The sequence below is a fragment of the Bison bison genome, unplaced genomic scaffold (genome assembly GCF_000754665.1).
Source record: "Bison bison bison isolate TAMUID 2011002044 unplaced genomic scaffold, Bison_UMD1.0 scf7180017864062, whole genome shotgun sequence".
Classification (NCBI taxonomy): Eukaryota; Metazoa; Chordata; class Mammalia; order Artiodactyla; family Bovidae; genus Bison; species Bison bison.
In genome coordinates, this window is record NW_011494634.1 from 1,484,920 (window position 1) to 1,503,816 (window position 18,897).

Here is an 18,897-nt window from a genome sequence, read left to right on the forward strand (position 1 = left end):
GGGGCCTGCCACTACTGTCCGAGTAGCTGTCAGATGCTCCGAGGATGAGGACGGAGACCAGCTTCCTTTGCTTTGCTGTTCCTCAGAGCTGAGCAAGGAGCTTTTCATACAAATGCATCTTCAGTGTTTGCTTGTTATGGAGGAGGTACTTGGAGCATGACTCCTACAGTGAGTACTTGTTCTGATTTTGGAGAGAGGACAGTCAGTTTCTGTGTCGGGAAGGGGTGAGTCAGACCATGGTCTGGATGGAAACCCAAGACGAGGAGCTGAAGACCGGGTGTTGGCTGCGAAGCGGGGGGCCTGGAGAGTCCCCTTTGCTGCTTACTAGGTTGTGTACTCAGCTCCGAGCCCCAGACTCCTTATCTGTGAAATGGGTTTCAGAGTGCTGCGAGGGTCACATGAGACACTGTGTAAGCCTTCTGTGACTGCATGCCAAAGCACCCGTATAAGGAATTTTGACTACTTGAAGGCAGAATAAAATGAGAAGACAGTGTGATATAATGAGGATGCTATTCAATTAGATCATTGCTTGCTGGGCAACATTCCACCGGGTTAGCTCTCAGGCTAAAGACTTCTCCGAGTGAGGCACTGACATACATTGGCCTTTTAGAACAAACTGCCCTGTGAGAGATTTTTATTTCCCTTTTAGGAATGAACTAGGCATCTAGTTGGGGAAAGCAGCTATCTAATATATCTTCTTGTGACATCTTGAATTCGTCTGTATGATTTTCAAAGATACCACCGTCCTTTCGTTTTGAAGATTGTTTAGAATTCATTTTCCTAAATTCATGTAAAAAATGTTGCTCTGAGGATATCAACATTTTAGATTAAACGTGTTCCAGTTCATTGAATTGAGGTGAGCAAACTGAAGCTGGCAAAGTTTCGGTACCTTTTCAAGGTCCTAGTAAGTAGTGAAGCTGGGATTCGAACCCCGGGGCCGTTTGTCCCTGTGCTGGCTGCACTTTGCATCTGGCCCATCCAGGCTCTGGGCCTGTCTCCTTGCGTGAGCACCTCTACCCGGGCCTGTGGATCCCAGGAGTTGTTGGGTGCTCTCTGTCCTCCCTCTGAGCCCTTTTGCTGCTCAGAGAGGGCCATAACCAGCCCATGTCTATGGACATCAGCTTCCTGTTATTTTCCCATCACTTGTGGGGGTTGGCTTCCCTGGTGGCTCAGACGGTAAAGAATCTGCCTGCAATGTGGGCTTCTGGGGTCCATCCTGCTGTGGGACCACTGGGTCCCCAGTGCCTTCTACAAGGTGTCCCCTCAAAGCGGGCACCTCCTCTACCCTGAGGGTGGGCAGGGGCAGCTCCATCTGTAGTTACGGATCAGCCTCAGAAGGGCTGGCCAACCTCAGGAGGTGTTAGGCATGCGCTGGCTTCCTGAGCAAGGGGCTGGTTTTCCCAGGCTCGCCGCAGTTGTCCCGAGGCTTCTCTGGAATGCAGAGCCCGTGGTCCTGGAAGGCTGACTTGAGTAGCAACCTCGGAGTCGACTCAGCTGCTTTCTGGGAGAGGGTGTGCTGGTGGGACAGAGGAGGCTTCGTCTGGGCTCTGGACAGAAGCCGGTTCAGCTGCAGCTCCTCTAGTCACAAGCTGCGTCATCCTGGGCACCTAAGGTTTTTAGAGCCTGGTTGTTTCTCTGAGTTTGACAAGCAATACATAGGAAACATAATTCTTTTAATGTGAAAACACAGATTTAAAAAATACGAATCAGTGGTAATCCTACTTCTGTCAAATTTTATTATACATCTTCCAAGATTAATTTTTCTTATATATATATGTGTGTGTGTATATATATATAATTATTTTGGTTAAAATAGTGGAAGCATTTCAGGCCTGCTGCTTTTTTACCCTAATTTTATTTTAAAGGGGCTTCCCTGGTGGCCCAGGCGGTAGGGAATCCACAATGCAGGAGACCTGGGTTCAATCCCTGGGTTGGGAAGCCCCTGGAGATGGGACCATCTATCCACTCCAGTATTCTTGCCTGGAGAATTCCATGGACAGAGGAGCCTGGCGGGCTACAGTCCATAGGGTTGTAAAGAGTTGGACATGACTGTTAAAGACATGGGAAAATGCTAATGATATATTGTCCTCTGAAAGAGCCCTGGGGGATTCCATTATAAGGTCCACCCAGTACTTTTTTTTAAAGAGGATTTAAAAATTTGTTTATTTATTTGGCTGCCCCTAGTCTTGGTTCCCTGACCAGGGATCCAGGGCTCCGAGCTGAATTCACAACCAGGGATCCAGTCCAGGCCCCCTGCATTGGGAGCGCAGAGTCTTAGCCCCCTGGACCACCAGGGAAATTCCTCCACCCAGTATTTAACCTACCCCTGTGGATTGGGAAATTGGGTATAACCTCACTTCCAACTAAGAGCCTCGACTTCTGCATCTTTAAAATGGGACCACAGTGCCCATCTTGCAAGGCAGCGGTGGGTGTGGAGCACGTGATTTATTCCTGGAAATGCTCGCTTCTTTCTTTTGCCCTTTCTGGCCACAGGTTCCTTTCATGTAGGATATCTATCTAGCCCAGCCAGACAGATGTCCCCCAAATAAATCCTTCCCATTTCCCCATCCCAGGATCTCATTGTCAGGCACTCAGGGCCAGTTGCTCGCATCACCCTCCCCAGGGGCCGAAGCCACGGTGGATGCTGTGCAGCTGGGCTCTTCCCTCCTGCCTGGGCAGTGCGTTTCCTGCCCTGAGAGGCATCAGGGAAAAGGGAGATGGGCTTGCACTAGGTGTCAGGCTGGGTATGCGGCATCTCTGCCGAAGCTGAGGGGCCTTCTGACAGGACACAGATTGCGCGATCGCTCCCATCCTCTGCCCTCCTCGGGCTGGTCTTTCTGCCCACCACCCCCCACCCCCCAGACCTGAATCAAGAGGCGGGTGTGAGGTTTTATTCACAGTGCACTCAAGTGCTGGCCACTCGAGGTGTGATGGACTGAAGCCTAGAGTTTCCTCCTTGTCTGAACCCAACTAAATAGAACTTCCTGCTTCTCTTCCTTGGTCGAGATATGTAAACTAGGTGGGTTTCTGTCTGCCAGATGATCCACCTGTCACCCAGATCTATGAGAATAAGCACAGCCTTCTAAGATGTTTAATTTTGACTCTTCAGTTGTTATTAGAGCAGATGGAGGGTGGATTTTTCGTTTTGTTTTGTTTTGCTTCAATGGGAGTGTAAAAATCAAAACAGTAAGAGCCGGTATATATTGTGGGCTTATCATGTGCGTTCTGCAAGCTTTATGTGGATTACGCATTCAGTCCCATAAGGTGGGTGGTAGGTTGGTCCCCATTTCATAGATGTGGAAACTGAGGCGCACAGCTGATGAGAGAGAGGGGTAGCATTTGACCTCAGGCTGTGACTCTGGAACACTTTTTGTCACCCCAGTGGCAGCGCTTGTGACAAGGTCAAGAATTTATGGAACGATCCACCACTCTGTTGTCTGTAGCCCCGCTGCTGGTGTTGGGTTCAGAAAAGGACAGTTACGTGTTATGCTGCTGCTAAGTCGCTTCAGTCGTGTCCAACTCTGTCCGACCCCATAGACGGCGTGTTATGAGCCTCAGACACTTCTCTGTGTTGAGAACAAGATAGGAAAGTTGTGAAATCAGTGGGCAGGGGTCCTGCAGTCCCTGGGAACCCTGAAATGGGAGAGGAGCAAGAGAGCTCCAGCCCTGCTGATGGGGAGCTCAGAGCTGGACCGCCTCCTCCTGGGGGAAGGGCAGTGCTGGAAAGGAATGTGAGCTGGGTAAGAAGTCTGAGTGCTGGAAAGCCCCACGCATGACTCTATGTCAGAATTGGGGTGCCAAGCCAGAGCCCACACACGCAGCAGGTATTTGCTGGGGACTTAGATAAGGAGAATTAGTTTAGTAAGCTCTTAACAGGGTGGCTCAGTGGTCAAGAATCCGCCTGCAGTGCAGGAGACTCAGGTTCAATCCCTGGTCTGGGAAGATCCCCTGGGGAAGGAAATGGCAACCCACTCTAGTATTCTTGCCTGGGAACTCCCATGTACAGAGGAGCCTGGCAGGCTACAATCCATGGATCACAGAGTCAGACATGACTTAGCGACTAAACAGCAAACTCTCACTGAAGGTATGAAGTTGTGGGGCCTTGCATATAGCTCCCAGTGTCTGTCTGGGAGTTTTCCAATAAAAAATGCCAGCAAAAAGCACATGCCAGTACATATATGCAATGCTTCATATGGAGCTTTAACCAGCCTGGGGATTAGCTACAGAAAATTGTGTCTGTCATGGGGTTCCTGTCATTCGGCTTCCTGCCTGGGTTTGTTCTATCCACAGTGAGAGTCATTCATTCAATAAATGTGTAATGAACTTAATATTATCCTTCATAACATCAAAATGAAGAAGGTAAACTTCCACAAACATCTCTTTATTACCCTGTAATTTTTTAAAAAATTATGGAACTTAATAAACATACGTCTGAGTTCTCCACTCTAGGGGATTATTTACACAAATTCCTTCTTCTTCAGTGGGAGGAGCAGGCAGAGTTGGGCATGAGGGTACATATTTGAACACACCCATGGACACACCTATTTGTGTAAGTAAGCCTGGAACCTGTCAGGGCAGCAGGCAGTGCTGAGGGAAGTGGAAATGGGACTTACTCTCTCAGCATCATCCATGTTGTTAGGGTGAAGTAACCTAGGGAGGCTCTCACAGGACCAGGGGTGGCTGGTGCTTCTGGAAGGATTTCTTTGCACAAGGCGACCATGGTGCTGACCCAGATGGACTGCTTGCCCTGTAGGCTCCTACAGTCTTAAAACACCCACTGGGCAGTGGCGATGAAGGGAGTGGTTTGGAGACCTGAGCTTCTACTTCTGCTGGAACTGCCTCTTGGGGTGTACTGGATGAATGTCGCTTTTCCCCTTTGCTGAAGCTGGTCCCGTCCTTGCCGCCTGTAACCTCACACAGAATGTCAGGTCAGGAGTCCTCCTTGGTTGTGAATGCACATTTGATGGGAAGTTACAAGTGGAGGCTGGTCCCCTACACGTGGAGGGAAGCAGATGTGTGCAACTGTTGCTCTGAAACCGCGCTTGGGAGAGTCACTCAGCCCCGCTGGACACAGACAGCGTTTGTCAGGTTACCAGGCAACCGTCAGCAACAAATACTTGTGAGCCTGGGAGGAAGGGGTGGAAAAAACAGACTTCTAAATATTCTCATCACTTTTCATAATAAGAGCCCATACCCAAGTGCTCTCATGTTCTGGGCTGTGTCAGTTAGCCCAAGTCTTATGTCACCTTCTGTTCTGACCAGGGGCTCTGGGGTCTGATCCCCAAGTACGTGCTTGTGATTGGGGATGATTTGTAGTCTCTGAGCCTCAGTTTGCCCATCGCTAAAATGGGAGTAATAACAGTTCCACTTTTTCAGAGGATTCAAGGACTTGAGGGTGGTCAAGTTCTTAGTACACAGCCTGACACCTAATAGTCAGCAAATACTATCTAGTGTTATTTTCCTATACTGTGTGTTTTCTCAGCAAGCCCCTCTCAGGCTATACTCATGCAAGGAAACTTTGCTTTGGAGACTTACAGAAAGATCTTCAGACGCACATGCCACTGACACCATCCTGGGGTCTGTGCTGAAGTCACGTTACAAAGGGGCTGTCAGTTCACCTGCCAGGCATGCACCTTCTCCCAGTCTGCCCACCCACCTGGATCACTGGCCTTGAACATCTTGGTTGGGGGCTTTCCTTACAGGTTCTCCTGTTAGCAGACATCTCCAGTGTGGAGTTGGGTTCCTAAACAGCTGGCCTGCAGGCTCTGCCTTCCTTCACACATCCCACCCTCCCCTCTTTCTGCCTCGGTCTCTTTCAAGCCTTCTATCCTTGCAGAGGTTTCAAATTGTCCAGGTAGCCAGATCGAATCCATCTTTCCTGTTAGTTTCTAGAGAAGCAAGACCCAGCCTGGTTCTTTCCAGAAACTGTTTCTTTCTCCTTTGGTCAGCTCCTTTTATCATCTCCATATCCCTGTCCCCGTGTCGCCTTTCCCTAAAAAGCCCTCTCGGTGTCCAGCTGGTTTTCCTCACCAAGGCAGCAGCTACTGAAGGGCTCTGACTGCTTCAGCTGAGTTCAGTGGCCTGTGCAGTATCTCTGTCTTTCTGTTCAGAGTGGGGTTTAGCAGGTCATGGCAGCTGCCATCCAGCCATCAAACGTTCCCACCATCTTCCCTTTAAGCATGCCAAAATTCTTCAAATTCCTTATGTTCTGGATGGACCTCGAGGGCATCATGCTAAGTGAAATAAGTCAGAGAAAGACAAATACTGAATGATCTCACTTATATGTGGAATCCACAAAAGCTGAACTCAAAAGCACAGAGTAGCTTGATGGTTACCAGGGGGCTGGGGTGGGGAACCAGGTAGATGCGGGTCATCGGGTACCAATTTCTAGCAGTGAGATGAGTAAATCTGGGGGACCTAATGTAGAGCGTGCTGACTAGAGTTAACAGTACTGTAATGTATAATGACAGTTGCTGAGAGATCTTAAATCTGCTGACGACAAAATGGTCATTATGTGGGTGAAGGATGTATCAACTAACCTTATAGTGGTAAATGTTTTGTGATATATACGTGTGTGTGTGTGTGTATCAAATCATCGCATTATACACCTTAAATTTACACAACGTTCTACGTCAGTTATATCTCAGTCAAGCTGGGGGGAAAAGATTCATGTTTTTTTTTTTTTAAAAACAGTTTTATTGAAGTATTAGTCACATACTATCTAATTCACCTGTTTAAGGCATATCAGTCATGCCTTTGAGCCTATGTACAGAGTTGTACATCCATCACCATGATCAACTTTAGAACATTTTCACTACCCACCATCCCCCGCAAATACCTGATTTTTTAACTAGCACCCCTAAGTGCCTCCATCCCACCTAGTCACCCCTTAGGAGATGACTCATCTATTTCTATCTCTATAGATTTGCCTATTCTGGACATTTTATATAAATAGATCCCATCGTGAAATATGTGGCCTTTGAATCTGGCTTCTTTCACTTAGCAGAACTCACTTGAATGCATCCATGTTGTAGCGTGTGACAGCGCTTCACTCCTTTTCATGGATGGATGACACTCTATCTTATGGCTGCTGCTGCTGCTGCTAAGTCGCTTCAGTTGAGTCCGACTCTGCGATCCCATAGACGGCAGCCCACCAGGCTGCCCCGTCCCTGGGATTCTCCAGGCAAGAACACTGGAGTGGGTTGCCATTTCCTTCTCCAATGCATGAAAGTGAAAAGTGAAAGTGAAGTCGCTCAGTCGTGTCCGACTCTTAGCGACCCCATGGACTGCAGCCCACCAGGCTCCTCCGTCCATGGGATTTTCCAGGCAAGAGTACTGGAGTGGGGTGCCACTGCCTTCTCCGATCTTATGACTAGCCACTATTTTATTTCTCAGTTAACCATCATGTGGATTGTTCCTTACTCCTTGAGTTCTTTTTTTGTTTAATTAAAAACACTTTTTTGGCTGTGCTGGGGCTTTGCTGCTGCACACAGGCTTCCTCTAGTTGCGGTGGGTGGGGGCTACTCTAGTTGCGGTGAGCAGGCCTCTCACTGTGGTGGCTTCCCTCATGGTGGTACACAGGCCCTAGAGGGAGGGCTCGGTGGTTGCTGCTCGTGGGCTCTAGACACACAGGCGCAGTAATTGTGGCCCATGGGCTTTGTTGCCCCACAACGTGTGGGATCTTCCCAGACTAGGGATCGAGCCTGTGTCTCCTGCATTAACAGGCAGATTCTTAACCACTGGACCACCAAGGAAGTCCCATTACATTCTTTTTAACACATCAAGGCCCAGCTCTCTCTCTGAGTTTGCCTTTCAATTTCCAACTACGTTTATCATTTTTGTCACAGCCCCCCATGACTTCTTGGTTTACTTGTGAGTGTAATCCCCATTCAGACATTATGTTCTGAACACCCATAATAAAATTAAAGGTTGGTTCTGTTAAAGAATTTATAAGACCTGCCAGAAGAAAGGATTCAGCCCATACAGTTTCTCTTTTCTTCTATGTAATTATCTAGGCTCTAATGATTCACTGAATTTAGATGAGTGTTCAACCTGGCCTAGAATAAAAGGAAGTTTTGCCCCAGGGAGAAAAATATTATGAGTGAGAAGCAAAAATACCTTAGAATTCTAGCAGAGGAACACACCAGGCAAGATGCTTTCTTTCCATATCTATGGGTCAGGTGGCACTAATGACACCCTTATTTAACCCTTTCCTGGTTGGGAACGGATTTCTCCTGGGTGAGTTGTATACCCAGGCCTGGTGTGTCACCTGCAGAGATGTTGCCCATTAGGTCCAGGGGCTTTAGGTTTATCAGATCTCTCTGAAGTTTCTGAAGGTGGTTTTCAGCTGTGCTAGTGTTAAGTGTGAGAAAGAGGTCAGATGGAATCAAAGGGAGCAGGCCAGGGTCCTAGGCACTGGAACTGCCCAGCTTTGAATCTCATGTACTCAGGTCTGAACTTCCTGTATGCTGGTGCTGAGCCAAGTTTCACCAGGATTTGCGTTATTGGGATTTCTGGTGCTGCTTGGGGACCTTATGTGTCCCTCCGTTAGAAGTCTGCCCTGAGGAATTCCTCCTTAAAAATCTCAGTGGCTTGGTAATTATACCCATCCTTCTTACTGCTGGATAAATTCACTTCTGGGATTTGAGGATCCATCTAAGGAGGACAAAGGCAAGTTAGCAGGCTGTAATGTAACAAGAGGGGAGGCAAAAACATATTTGTACACCAAATAGATCACAAGAGAAACATCAGAATTTAATTAAATTTCCTCTCATATATTTGAAAGTTGCTAAGAGGATAGATCTTAAAAGTTCTCATCACATACAAAAAAATCTGTTGATTGATATGAACCAGACTTACTGTGGTGGTTGTTTGGCAATATATACAAATATTGACTCATTATGCTGTACACCTGAAACTAATGTTATATGACAGTTTTATCTCATTAAAAAAAACTTTATATGAAATAATTTTAAACTGGCTCTTTCATTCTTTCCCTGAAACTTGGTGTGGAAATGCGAATAAGATTAGGTTTTAGCATTAGTAATCTTGTGGCTCCTTGCTTCCCATCTCTGAGCTCATGTCATAAGGAGGATATCTTCCAGCCTGCAAGTGGGTTCGTGTGAGATCATGTGGGATCACTTGTGCATAATACCCAGGACAGAGTAGGTGCTTAGTAGGAGCTACTTTTGGGTTTTCTTTTTCTTCTCACAGTTACCTACTTCACACATGGTGGGGTATGTGTGTCTGTCACTTCCTCCATTCACCCCCTCTCTCCCTCCTCTACTGTGTCCACAAGTCCATTCTCTGTGTCGGCATCTCCATTCTGTCCCTGCAAATAGGTTCATCAATACCATTTTCTAGATTCCATATATATGCATTAATATAGTAATTTTTCTCTTTCTGACTTACTTTACTCAGTATAACAGGCTTTAGATTCATCCATCTCATTAGAACTGACTCAAAGTCGTTCTTTTTCATGGCTGAGTAATATTTCTCTCTCTCTCTCTCTCTCTCTCTCTCTCTCTCTCTCTGTGTATTCTTTATCCATTTATCTGTCAATAGACATCTAGGTTGCTTCCATGTCCTAGCTATTGTAAATAGTGCTGCTATGAACATTGGGGTACATGTGTCTTTTAGAATTGTGGTTTTCACAGGTATATGCCCAGTAGTGGGGTTGCTGGGTCATATGGTAGTTTTATTCCTAGTTCCTATCAGTCACTAAGTCATGCCCAACTCTTTGCTATCTAATGGACTGCAGTATGCCAGGCTTCCCTGTCCTTCACTATCTCCTGGAGTTTGCTGAAACTCAAGTCCATTGAGTCGGTGATGCTATCTAACCATCACATCCTCTGCTGCCCCCTTCTCCTTTTGCCTTCAGTCTTTCCCAGCATCAGGGCCTTTTCCAGTGAGACAACTCTTCACATCAGGTGGCCAAAGAAGAGTCAACCCTGAATATTCATCAGCAAGACTAATGCTGAAGCTCCAATGCTTTGGCCACTGATCTCCATAGTGGCTGTTATCAATTTACATTTCTACCAACTGTGCAAGAGGAGCTACCTTTAAAGCTTTTCTCCCCAACATGATTTTTTTTCACCCTCCTTCATACCCAGCTTGTAGGAGGAACAGTTTATAAGGAAGTCCTTTTCCCATAGGATGGCACTGCCACTTCTCTGTGCTCGATGGAGACCATCCTTGTTTTTCTTGAGTATCTCCGCCAGCAAGCATCTGGTGTTTGCTAATGTTCCAATCTAATAAACCTCAAGAACAGTACAGCCTTTAAAACGAAGTCCATTCTCCCAAAGTGGGGCGACGGGTGGGGGGGCCGGAATTTGCAGAGATTATTGGTTTTCATTTACATCCTAATGTTTAAGGATGAGAGCCATAAACTGAAGAGCCAGAATTAGATAACATTAACTTAAAATACTGTGTGAATGTCCTAAACATCCAAGTAGACACTTTGTTTTTTTCCTCCAGCGGCTTTCTTGGCAGTAAATTAAAAAGGAAAAAAAAAAAAAAAACTACATGATTTAAGAAAACATTGTGGTGTTTGGTGATAATAACTTGCATTTCTATAATGCTTTCCAGCTTATAGAAGGCTTTCCCATTATTATTTCTTTGAATTCTCACAAGCCCCAGAGGTCAGTAAAACAATACTGTATTATGGTTGGGGAAATGCTGCCTCCACCACTTACCTACCATGTGGCTACGTGGGGTATTTAAAGGCTCTAAGCTTATTTCCCTAAGTTTTAAAATGGGAGTTGAATAGTCCCTTCCTCTTAGCATTGCGGTACAAATTCTATGAGCCAATGCAGAAGCAATGCCAGTGACATAGTAAGTGCTTAACAAATGGCAAGAGTTTTATATTCTTAGGTATAATAATCACTTCACAGACGAGGAAACTCAAAATGACCATCAATTCGCTAAAGGTCACACCATTTGTAATTAGCAGACCCTGGAATGTGGCTCCGGAGAAGGCAATGGCACCCCACTCCAGTGCTCTTGCCTGGAAAATCCCATGGACGGAGGAGCCTGGTGGGCTGCCGTCTATGGGGTTGCACAGAGTTGGACACGACTGAAGCGACTTAGCAGCAGCAGGAATGCAGCTCAGATTCTTCCACTCTCACCCTCTGTCTCGTGCGCACTACGCCTTAGCTGAGATGTGTCATCAAGGCTGTTTTGATGCTCCCGCCTGCAAAATAACCCCAAGAATGACCCTCTTAGCCGGTTTCTCTGATGCACTCATCTTTTCCATGTCTGCTTTTGTGTTTGCAGAATATCATCAAGAAGGTGATCGGGCAGAAGTTTGTATACAAATTTGTCTCTTTCCCGGAGATACTGAAAATGGACCCTCACGCGGTGGAGATCAGCCGGGAGAGCCTCTTGCTGCAGGACAGCGAGTGCAAGGTGCCCCCTGAGGGCCGTGAGGCGCACAGACACGGCCTGTCTGCCCTCAAGAGTGCCAGCCGCAATGAGTACATCCACTCGGGCCTGTACTCATCCTTCACCATCAACTCCCTGCAGAACCCGCCCGAGCCCCTCAAGGCCATCAAGACAGAGAAGCTGGAGGAGCAGCTGGAAGACAGCCCCCCCGCGGAAGAAGTCAGGACTGTCATCAGGTTTGTGACCAACAAAACCGATAAGCACGTCAGCCGGCCCGTGGTGTCCCTGCCCTCCACGTCGGAGGCCTTCCTGGCCTCGTCCGTGTCCGCCAAGATCTCCTCCTTAATGTTGCCGAACGCCGCCAGCATCTCGTCCGCCTCGCCCTCCTCGTCTCGGTCCCCATCGCTGTCCCCCAACTCGCCCCTCCCTTCCGAACACAGGAGCCTCTTCCTGGAGGCTGCCTGCCATGACTCGGATTCCCTGGAGCCCTTGAACCTGTCGTCGGGCTCCAAGACCAGGTCTCCATCACTCCCCCCAAAGGCCAAAAAGCCCAAAGGCTTGGAAATCTCTGCGCCCCCACTGGTGCTTTCCGGCACCGACATCGGCTCCATCGCCCTCAACAGCCCGGCCCTCCCCTCGGGATCCCTCACCCCAGCCTTCTTCACTGCCCAGGTAAGAGCCGTAGAGTCCAGTCGTCCCGGCTGCACACAGACTCACTGGCTTAGGGAAAAGTGGGGGAGAGAGGCAACTTCTGTCTTCCCCTCAGAGGGTAATCCTTGGGCCCCTGCAGCAAGGTCACTGTGCACTGTACAGGGAAATCACACCCAGACAGAGGTGTACATAAGAGAAATTGGCTGTGGTGGGACACTTGATCGGGTTCTTTTAGGGGCCTAGAGTGATGTAAGGTGGAATATGCACACGGGCCATCAAAGCAGGTCCAAACAGTGATTTCTGAGGGCAAGTTGAGCACTGACAGTGTTGGTCCCTCAGTCCTGTCCAACTCTTTGTGACCCCATGGACTGTAGCCCACCAGGCTCCTCTGTCCATGGAATTCTCCAGGCAAGAAGACTGGAGTGGGTAGCCATTCCCTTCTCCAGGGGATCTTCTTGGCCCAGGGATTGAATGTGGGTCTCTTACATTGAAAGTAGATTCTTCACCCTCTGAGCCATTACGCTTTTAAGTTGCTGAGCAGGCCAGTGACAGTTCAGAAGGCACTTGGGTTTTATGAAAATTTTATGGCAGAATCCTCTTTGGAGGGCACTCATTTGTTTTCTGTTAATAAGAAAGTACATGCTAACCAATATGGCCATTGCAGTTATCAGTGGGGAGCTGGGCTGTCCTGTAGTCCCTAAAAAGCAATGCAGAGGCCACACCAAATGATGAGAAAGAGATGCTTTAGTAAAAACAGTGCTGTTCTGAGACAGCCCAGGTCCCTGGCACAGGGGAGGGAAGAGCAAACTCGGGGAGCAACAAAAGTCTTCAGTGTCATTAGCTCCACCACGAAGGCAGCCTCTTCCTCTAAATACACTATTCAGATGCTCACTCTCGTCCAGCTGGCAAAGGCAGGGCAGGTACTGGTAAACCTATTTCTGCTTCCCCTGGAAAACTGGATGCATTTCAGTGGCAGAGGTTAAGTTCATTGGCTTCAGGGTCACAGACGTGGATTCAGTTCCTGGCGGCACTGCTGGGTAGAAATGTGATTGTGGGTACTTGCTCTCTGAGCCTGTTTCCACATCCGTGAGACGGATTGTGTGAGGATTAAATGGGATAATGGCCGTGGGAAGAGAGGTGGCTACAATTGGCGGGTTTCAGAATCATGTGACTTGGTGGCGCCAGGGTGGGGACGTGCTTGAAGCGGGTAGGAGCTCTCTGTCCCCGTCGCTGTGGGGTCCTCACTGTCACCACCATTAGTGGCAGCACAGTTGAGCGTCTCATGTGTCAGGCACCGTTGTAAACACCATCCACGCAGCATCTCAGTTATTTATCATTACAGGCCTGTGAAGGAGATAACTGTCAATGTCCAATTTTTCCAGCAGAGGTAAAGGAGGCAGAGGTCCAGTAACTCACCCAAGGTCACCCAGCTAATAGGACTTAGAGGTGAAAACTTGCTCCAGAATCCACGCCCTTTAAGTAAAATGCTCTCTGCACACGTGCCAGGAAAATGCCTAGCCTTCCCTGATCATGAGATGTCCACGGAGTCTGCGGGCAGCTGAAAGCAGCTCTTGGTCCTTCTCCTCTCTGTAGCTTCTCTGGAGTGGTTGTCAGCGTGGCTTGTGAGCCTGTGGTGCCGAGCATGCTGCCACGGAGGGGCTGGCCGAGGGCTTGGTGACAGGTCAGCATGAGCACATGTGCTCTAAATGGGGCATTTCCTCAGTCAGCACCACTGGCTGGGGACTAACGACCACTAAGTAAATGGCTCAGAAACAGCGGCCTCTGACGTGGCTCAGAGAAATGACCCGAGAAGCTGAGCTCTGAGTGGACAATCTGAGAATCTCCTGCCTGGCCTCCCCTGTGTTTCCAGCTGTGAGGTGTAGAGAGATCTAGAGCCAGGCCCAGGCCAGCTCTGATTTCAGCCTGTGCTTGCTTGGGGAGTTTGTTACCACCATCTCTGCACACACGCCAGCCCTGTAGCTGTGTCGGAGGAGAGTGGCTCAGGCTGGCCCTGTGGTTTTGGACCAGGACATGGGGAATGAAGGGAGGGCGTGGGTGTGGGTGACACCTTAGCGCTTTGTCACAGATACTCCACTTTCCCCTCTGGGGTGTGCTGTGTGCAGCGCTTACACCTGTGGGCACCTCCAGTCAGTCAGTCTTCATGGCTAGCTTTACAAGAGATAAGTGTGCTGTAATTACTTGATACCCTGAAAATGAAGTTCCCAAGAACTTGTATTTATTCCAAAAAAGATTTACATTTTATTTAGTCATGTATTCCACGAATAATCCCATCAGTTTCAGCAAGAAGCAGGAAGATGGGGTGGGATTAAGCACATCTTGGCATGCTTAGGGTCAGGTGGTTACAGTTCCCTCCCAGGACCTTATTAAACCACAGACCTCCTGTAGGCCCAAATTGAGATTCGAAATTTCAACCTACATGATGGGCATGAAAAAATCATCCACAGCCTGCCAGTTCCCCAGCATCACAGCCTCCACTCCTGAGAACACTTATGGTACAGCCCCTGGGACCTGTATTATGAGCCTTTGAGAAACCACAGTTACTAATGTAGACAGACATGATGATCACCCAGAGGCGCCCCCAGCATGGACTATGTGGAACTGAAAAGAATGAGAATACAAAAGCCAGCTGGGTGCCAAAGAGTAAGGCAGTTGGAGCTTGGCCACCGAGGTCATATCGATCTGTTGCTAGAAAAGCCAGAATGTCTCTCGGATGCCATGAGTTACCAGAAACTGAGATGGGAGGTGGGGGAGGAGCTGGGATGTGAGACCCTCCTAGCTCCCAGCCAGATATCATGGAAACCTGAATGGTGCCAACTGGAACTTCTGATTTTCCACCTCATCTGTACCTGGGTGTCATCTGGCCCTCCTTTCATTTGCCTCTCCTGTCTAGTCTCTCCCTCCCCCTCTCACCTATGTAGTTAGTTCAGGTCTTTATGCTAAGACCTCTGTTCATCTCCCATGTGATGTCTAAGATGTTGAACTCAGATATGTGCGGGCACCAGGGCATGAACTCATACCATCAGAGTCTGAGCATGCATGCCCCGGGCTGTTTTATTAGCAGTGGCTGTGGATTACCACTAATTGAGTAGAGACAGCTTGATGAGGACTGAAATGCTAAAAGCTCCTTTCTGTATGTACTGATGGATATACAACCTTGAACCCAAATCACAAAGTGGGAATTGGGAGTAAGATGGATGTGTGTGGTGAGTGTAGACTGTGTCCTGGCTCGGCTTTGGGTGGTTTCTCAATTTACTGTCTCTTTTGCCATGATCACAAAAGGAAAAATGTTTTTTCCTTCCCACTACTTCATCCCACTCTGTAACACTGCCCTAGCCCAGCCTGTAGCTTCCTCCATCCTGGCCTTGCAGGAGAAGGATGTCCTTTAGAAACTTGGCAGTGGAGGATGTTACTGAAAGACTTTTGCGTGACTTGACTCTCCAGCTGGAAGTTCCTGCTTTTCCCCCAGCTCTGGGTGCCTAGGATGAACCAACCATGATAGCTTCTCCCTCTCTTTCCACCCTGGAACACGTTTTTTTCTGTAGATCCTTCACAGATTGCTGACTCCTCCCCTGTTTTGACTTTGTTTTTTCATCTCTTACCATAGCTACACTGCACCAGTAGGGTAGCCTCTTCATCCTCTTTTCCTTCATTTCAGCATATTCAGCGCTACAGAAACTTCTGTTTGTGACTCTACTTCTTTTTGAAAGTTGCTGAATACATGTTTTTATTTGAATTCATACAACTCTAGGAGTTTCCAGGGGTTCACTGTCACCTTTTGAGGATTTTTTTCTTTTTAACCACAAAATGGCAGTGTCATGGACTTCCTTGGCATCCATGGGAGATTAAGGTTAGAGATGTTTGTTGCTACAACTTGCCCAACCATTAGCTAGGCTCCTGGAGATAGAGAAGTGAGCAAGAAACAGTTCCTGCTCCCATAAACTTACAGGCTGACTGGCCAATAGGTAACGAAAGAGAACAATTAGTAACTTAGGGTGGTGTGAAATTATAGAGGGCCCAGAGAACTTGTTGAGGAATTCAGAGGCCAGAAGTCCCATGAGTATGAGTTTCATGGGAGGAAGGAATTTGTTTTTATGGGAAAGTAGGAGCTGCTGAAGGTGTAAGTCAGGGAAACAAAGATTCTTATTAGAATCTATTGACCAGTAATAATTGAGCATTGTTTGCATATCGTAGGAAGGGCAAGTGCCTACTTTCATGACCTTCTGTTGTTGGATATAGCTATGACAAGGTGTACACATGCATGACAGCACAGTGCAGAGAAGGACCTTAGGAACAGGAGGAAGAACACGTAGTTCAATTCAGTGAACACAAACTGAGCACCTGTCATGTGTCATGGGCTTAGCTTGGAGCTGGGGATGCAAACATGAATTAGGCAGCCCTTGTGAACTGGGAGGAAGCTTGTAACTTACTTTTAGGTTGGTTAAATATAGTATCCTGGACACAGTACATACACATGTATGTACATACACAGTACATACACATGTAAAAGGAATACTAAGGAAGAGGGTATTCACTTTGCTGGGGGTGGGGATGTTGCAAAGGCTTTGTGGTCATAAAAATGTGCAATAACTTTGTGCATTAGGGCAGTAGTTCAGTAAGGGGGGGATACATTCCAAAGGTAAAGGAGGTGGTGGGAGGAGGAGCCTGAGTGACATGGTGAGAACTGTGTTTTAGAAACCATTCTGAAGACATGGGCAAGGGAGGGGTGAGGCTGGAAGCAGTTAGATGACTGTAAAATCCCAGGTGAAAAGACAGTGAGGACCTGTGGCTGTGACAGTGGCATGAGGCCAAAGGAGATGGATCTGACAGACACACGTGATGGGTGTGGAGGTTTTAGGGGTGAGCAGAGGTTGAGTATGGATTTCATGGGAAGAAAGAAACTCATGGGGAACGGTTCCAAGTCCAATCTGGGCCATGTGGAGTTTGAGGACATTTGGGAAGAAACACCCAGCTGCAGTTGGAGCTAAGGAGAGTCTGAGGTGGTTACAGGATGGTTAAAAACCATAGAAATAGATGAGATCCTTTGTGGAGTGGCACTAGCCCAGGGGACCATGGGCTGAGGGGTCATGGAGGTTTTGGAATGATTGCTGAAGAACTACTAGATTGGAATTGTGTGGTAGTCAGGACCCCTGGAGCAGGGTAGGGGCAGGGATTCACATTCTAGGTTCCTATGGGTCTACCTAGAATTTTGGCCAAGGGAAGTTGAATTTTTTTTTTTTTGGCTGCATGGCATGCAGGATCTTAGTTCCCCGACCAGGGATTGAACTTTACCCCCTTTAGTGGAAGTGCAGTCATAACCAATGGACTGCCAGGGAAGTCCTAGGTTGAACTGTTCTCCTCCCTAAAATTGTGAACGGTGTCTTAAGGTGATTGATTCGGTGGTGGTGCTCAGAATAGACTGGAAGGGAGACACAGAGACAGCTGGACTGGTTTAGGTGGCAGTTGCCAAATGGCATCTAAGTTGACGGGGCTTGGATGCTGCAAGACTGGAAATGTGGGGATAAACAGGAGAGTCAGTTCAAGGAAGGATCTCCAGGCCGTGCCCAGAGGTTGTGGCGAGGAGACGGGGGAAGGCATCTGCATCTCCGTGCCTGGGATGCTGGGTTGTAGATGGGCTGAGTACAAGGGCAATGTCTTATTGTTTCTCTGGCACCTGATACATACTATATACTCCATCAGTATTTGCTGAGTGGGTAGATATATGGTGGTACTGTTGATAGAAACGGAGTCATAAACACTGGACTGGGCAAGGTGGTGAGTTCGTGCCATCTGGCTGAGGGGAAAACAGAAGTCTCTTTCCAGGAGGCGGAATCTTGGTGCTCAGAGGGCACTTGGAAGGGGCCTGTCTGGACATTAGCTCACTCAGTTTAGCTCCGAGGTGTGGGCTTTCTAGAAGACTCAGTATTCAATGAAGAACCGAGTGGGGAAGATGACATGAGGTCAAACAGGAGGGTGTTTCCCTTTGAAAATGAACACCCGTGGCCCTTGGGTCCAGGAGCATCTCCTTGGTCAGGAAGTTCCTGTCTGCCACTCAGAAGACCCCATTTGCTAAGACATTCTTTAGGGAAGGAAGAGGAAGCACGCATTTTGCTGGTAGCTTCTTTCTTTAGCCTCTGTCTAGGGCTCAAGGAGCTTCTAGAGACAGGCTCTGAAAGCTCCCACGGTGAGAGAGAACTCATGCCAGGCTTTATAGAAATTTTCCCTAAAAGAGTAACCAAAATTTTCCCCTACGGCCATAGAATCTTCAGCCAGAACAGGGATGGGAGGGAGAGGAGTGAATGAAGTCATTTTACGGTATTTATTTGCATATATTATAGAAATTTCAAATATATTAAATAGGAGAAACAGAAGGTTACTATATTCTGAGTACATCCTGTATCCCTTAGAAACAAATGTGCAAACATCTCCAATCCAGACATGGGTATGACATTTAGACTACGAAAATATATTCTATACCTCATATTGCTCAGAAGGTTAAAAAGGAGTGGATGTCTATTTATGGCTGTGGATGAGAGAGAAAGCTGTTTTGTAGTTTAAAGGATTCACCGTCTCTTTAGAGCTGTGACTTTCATTGGTAGGTAAAGCTTAGGAGGCCCTGAACACGTTGGTTAAATGTTAATGTGGCATACTGTGGTTGGAACCTGGCTTGAGTGACATGCACATGTTAGTTCTCAGATCAGATGAGCTACCGACCTGACACTCACACAACTGAGAGGAACCCTAAGGTACTGGCTGCCTGGGTTGATCTGTCTGTTTCAGTTCTTTATACAGTTGAGGATTTCTCCCATGGCTGGGTTTTAATACAGTTAGTCAAATACACTTAAT

General features: G+C 47.6%; 2 protein-coding genes and 1 long non-coding RNA gene across 5 annotated transcripts in view; 1 reads left to right on the forward strand and 2 right to left on the reverse strand.

Annotated features, from left to right (window-relative positions):
• ELK3 (ELK3, ETS-domain protein (SRF accessory protein 2)) overlaps positions 1–18,897 on the forward strand; it is a 69,967-nt gene that overhangs the window by 40,996 nt on the left and 10,074 nt on the right. For all 3 annotated transcript variants that reach the window (XM_010836295.1, XM_010836297.1, XM_010836296.1), the window contains exon 3: positions 11,275–12,054. In XM_010836295.1, coding sequence (XP_010834597.1) covers positions 11,275–12,054 — 780 coding nt within the window. The remainder of the gene's footprint in view (positions 1–11,274; positions 12,055–18,897) is intronic.
• LOC104985897 lies at positions 4,027–7,121 on the reverse strand. Its single transcript, XR_824976.1, has 3 exons — positions 7,014–7,121; positions 6,031–6,233; positions 4,027–5,125 (listed from the first exon to the last, which is right to left on the reverse strand). It is a non-coding gene; the product is annotated as an uncharacterized LOC104985897 (long non-coding RNA).
• The window catches only part of CDK17 (cyclin-dependent kinase 17), a 61,160-nt gene continuing 55,022 nt past the window's right edge, over positions 12,760–18,897 (reverse strand). The window contains exon 17 of the transcript XR_824975.1: positions 12,760–13,377. The gene's annotated coding sequence lies outside the window, so the exon portion shown is untranslated. The remainder of the gene's footprint in view (positions 13,378–18,897) is intronic.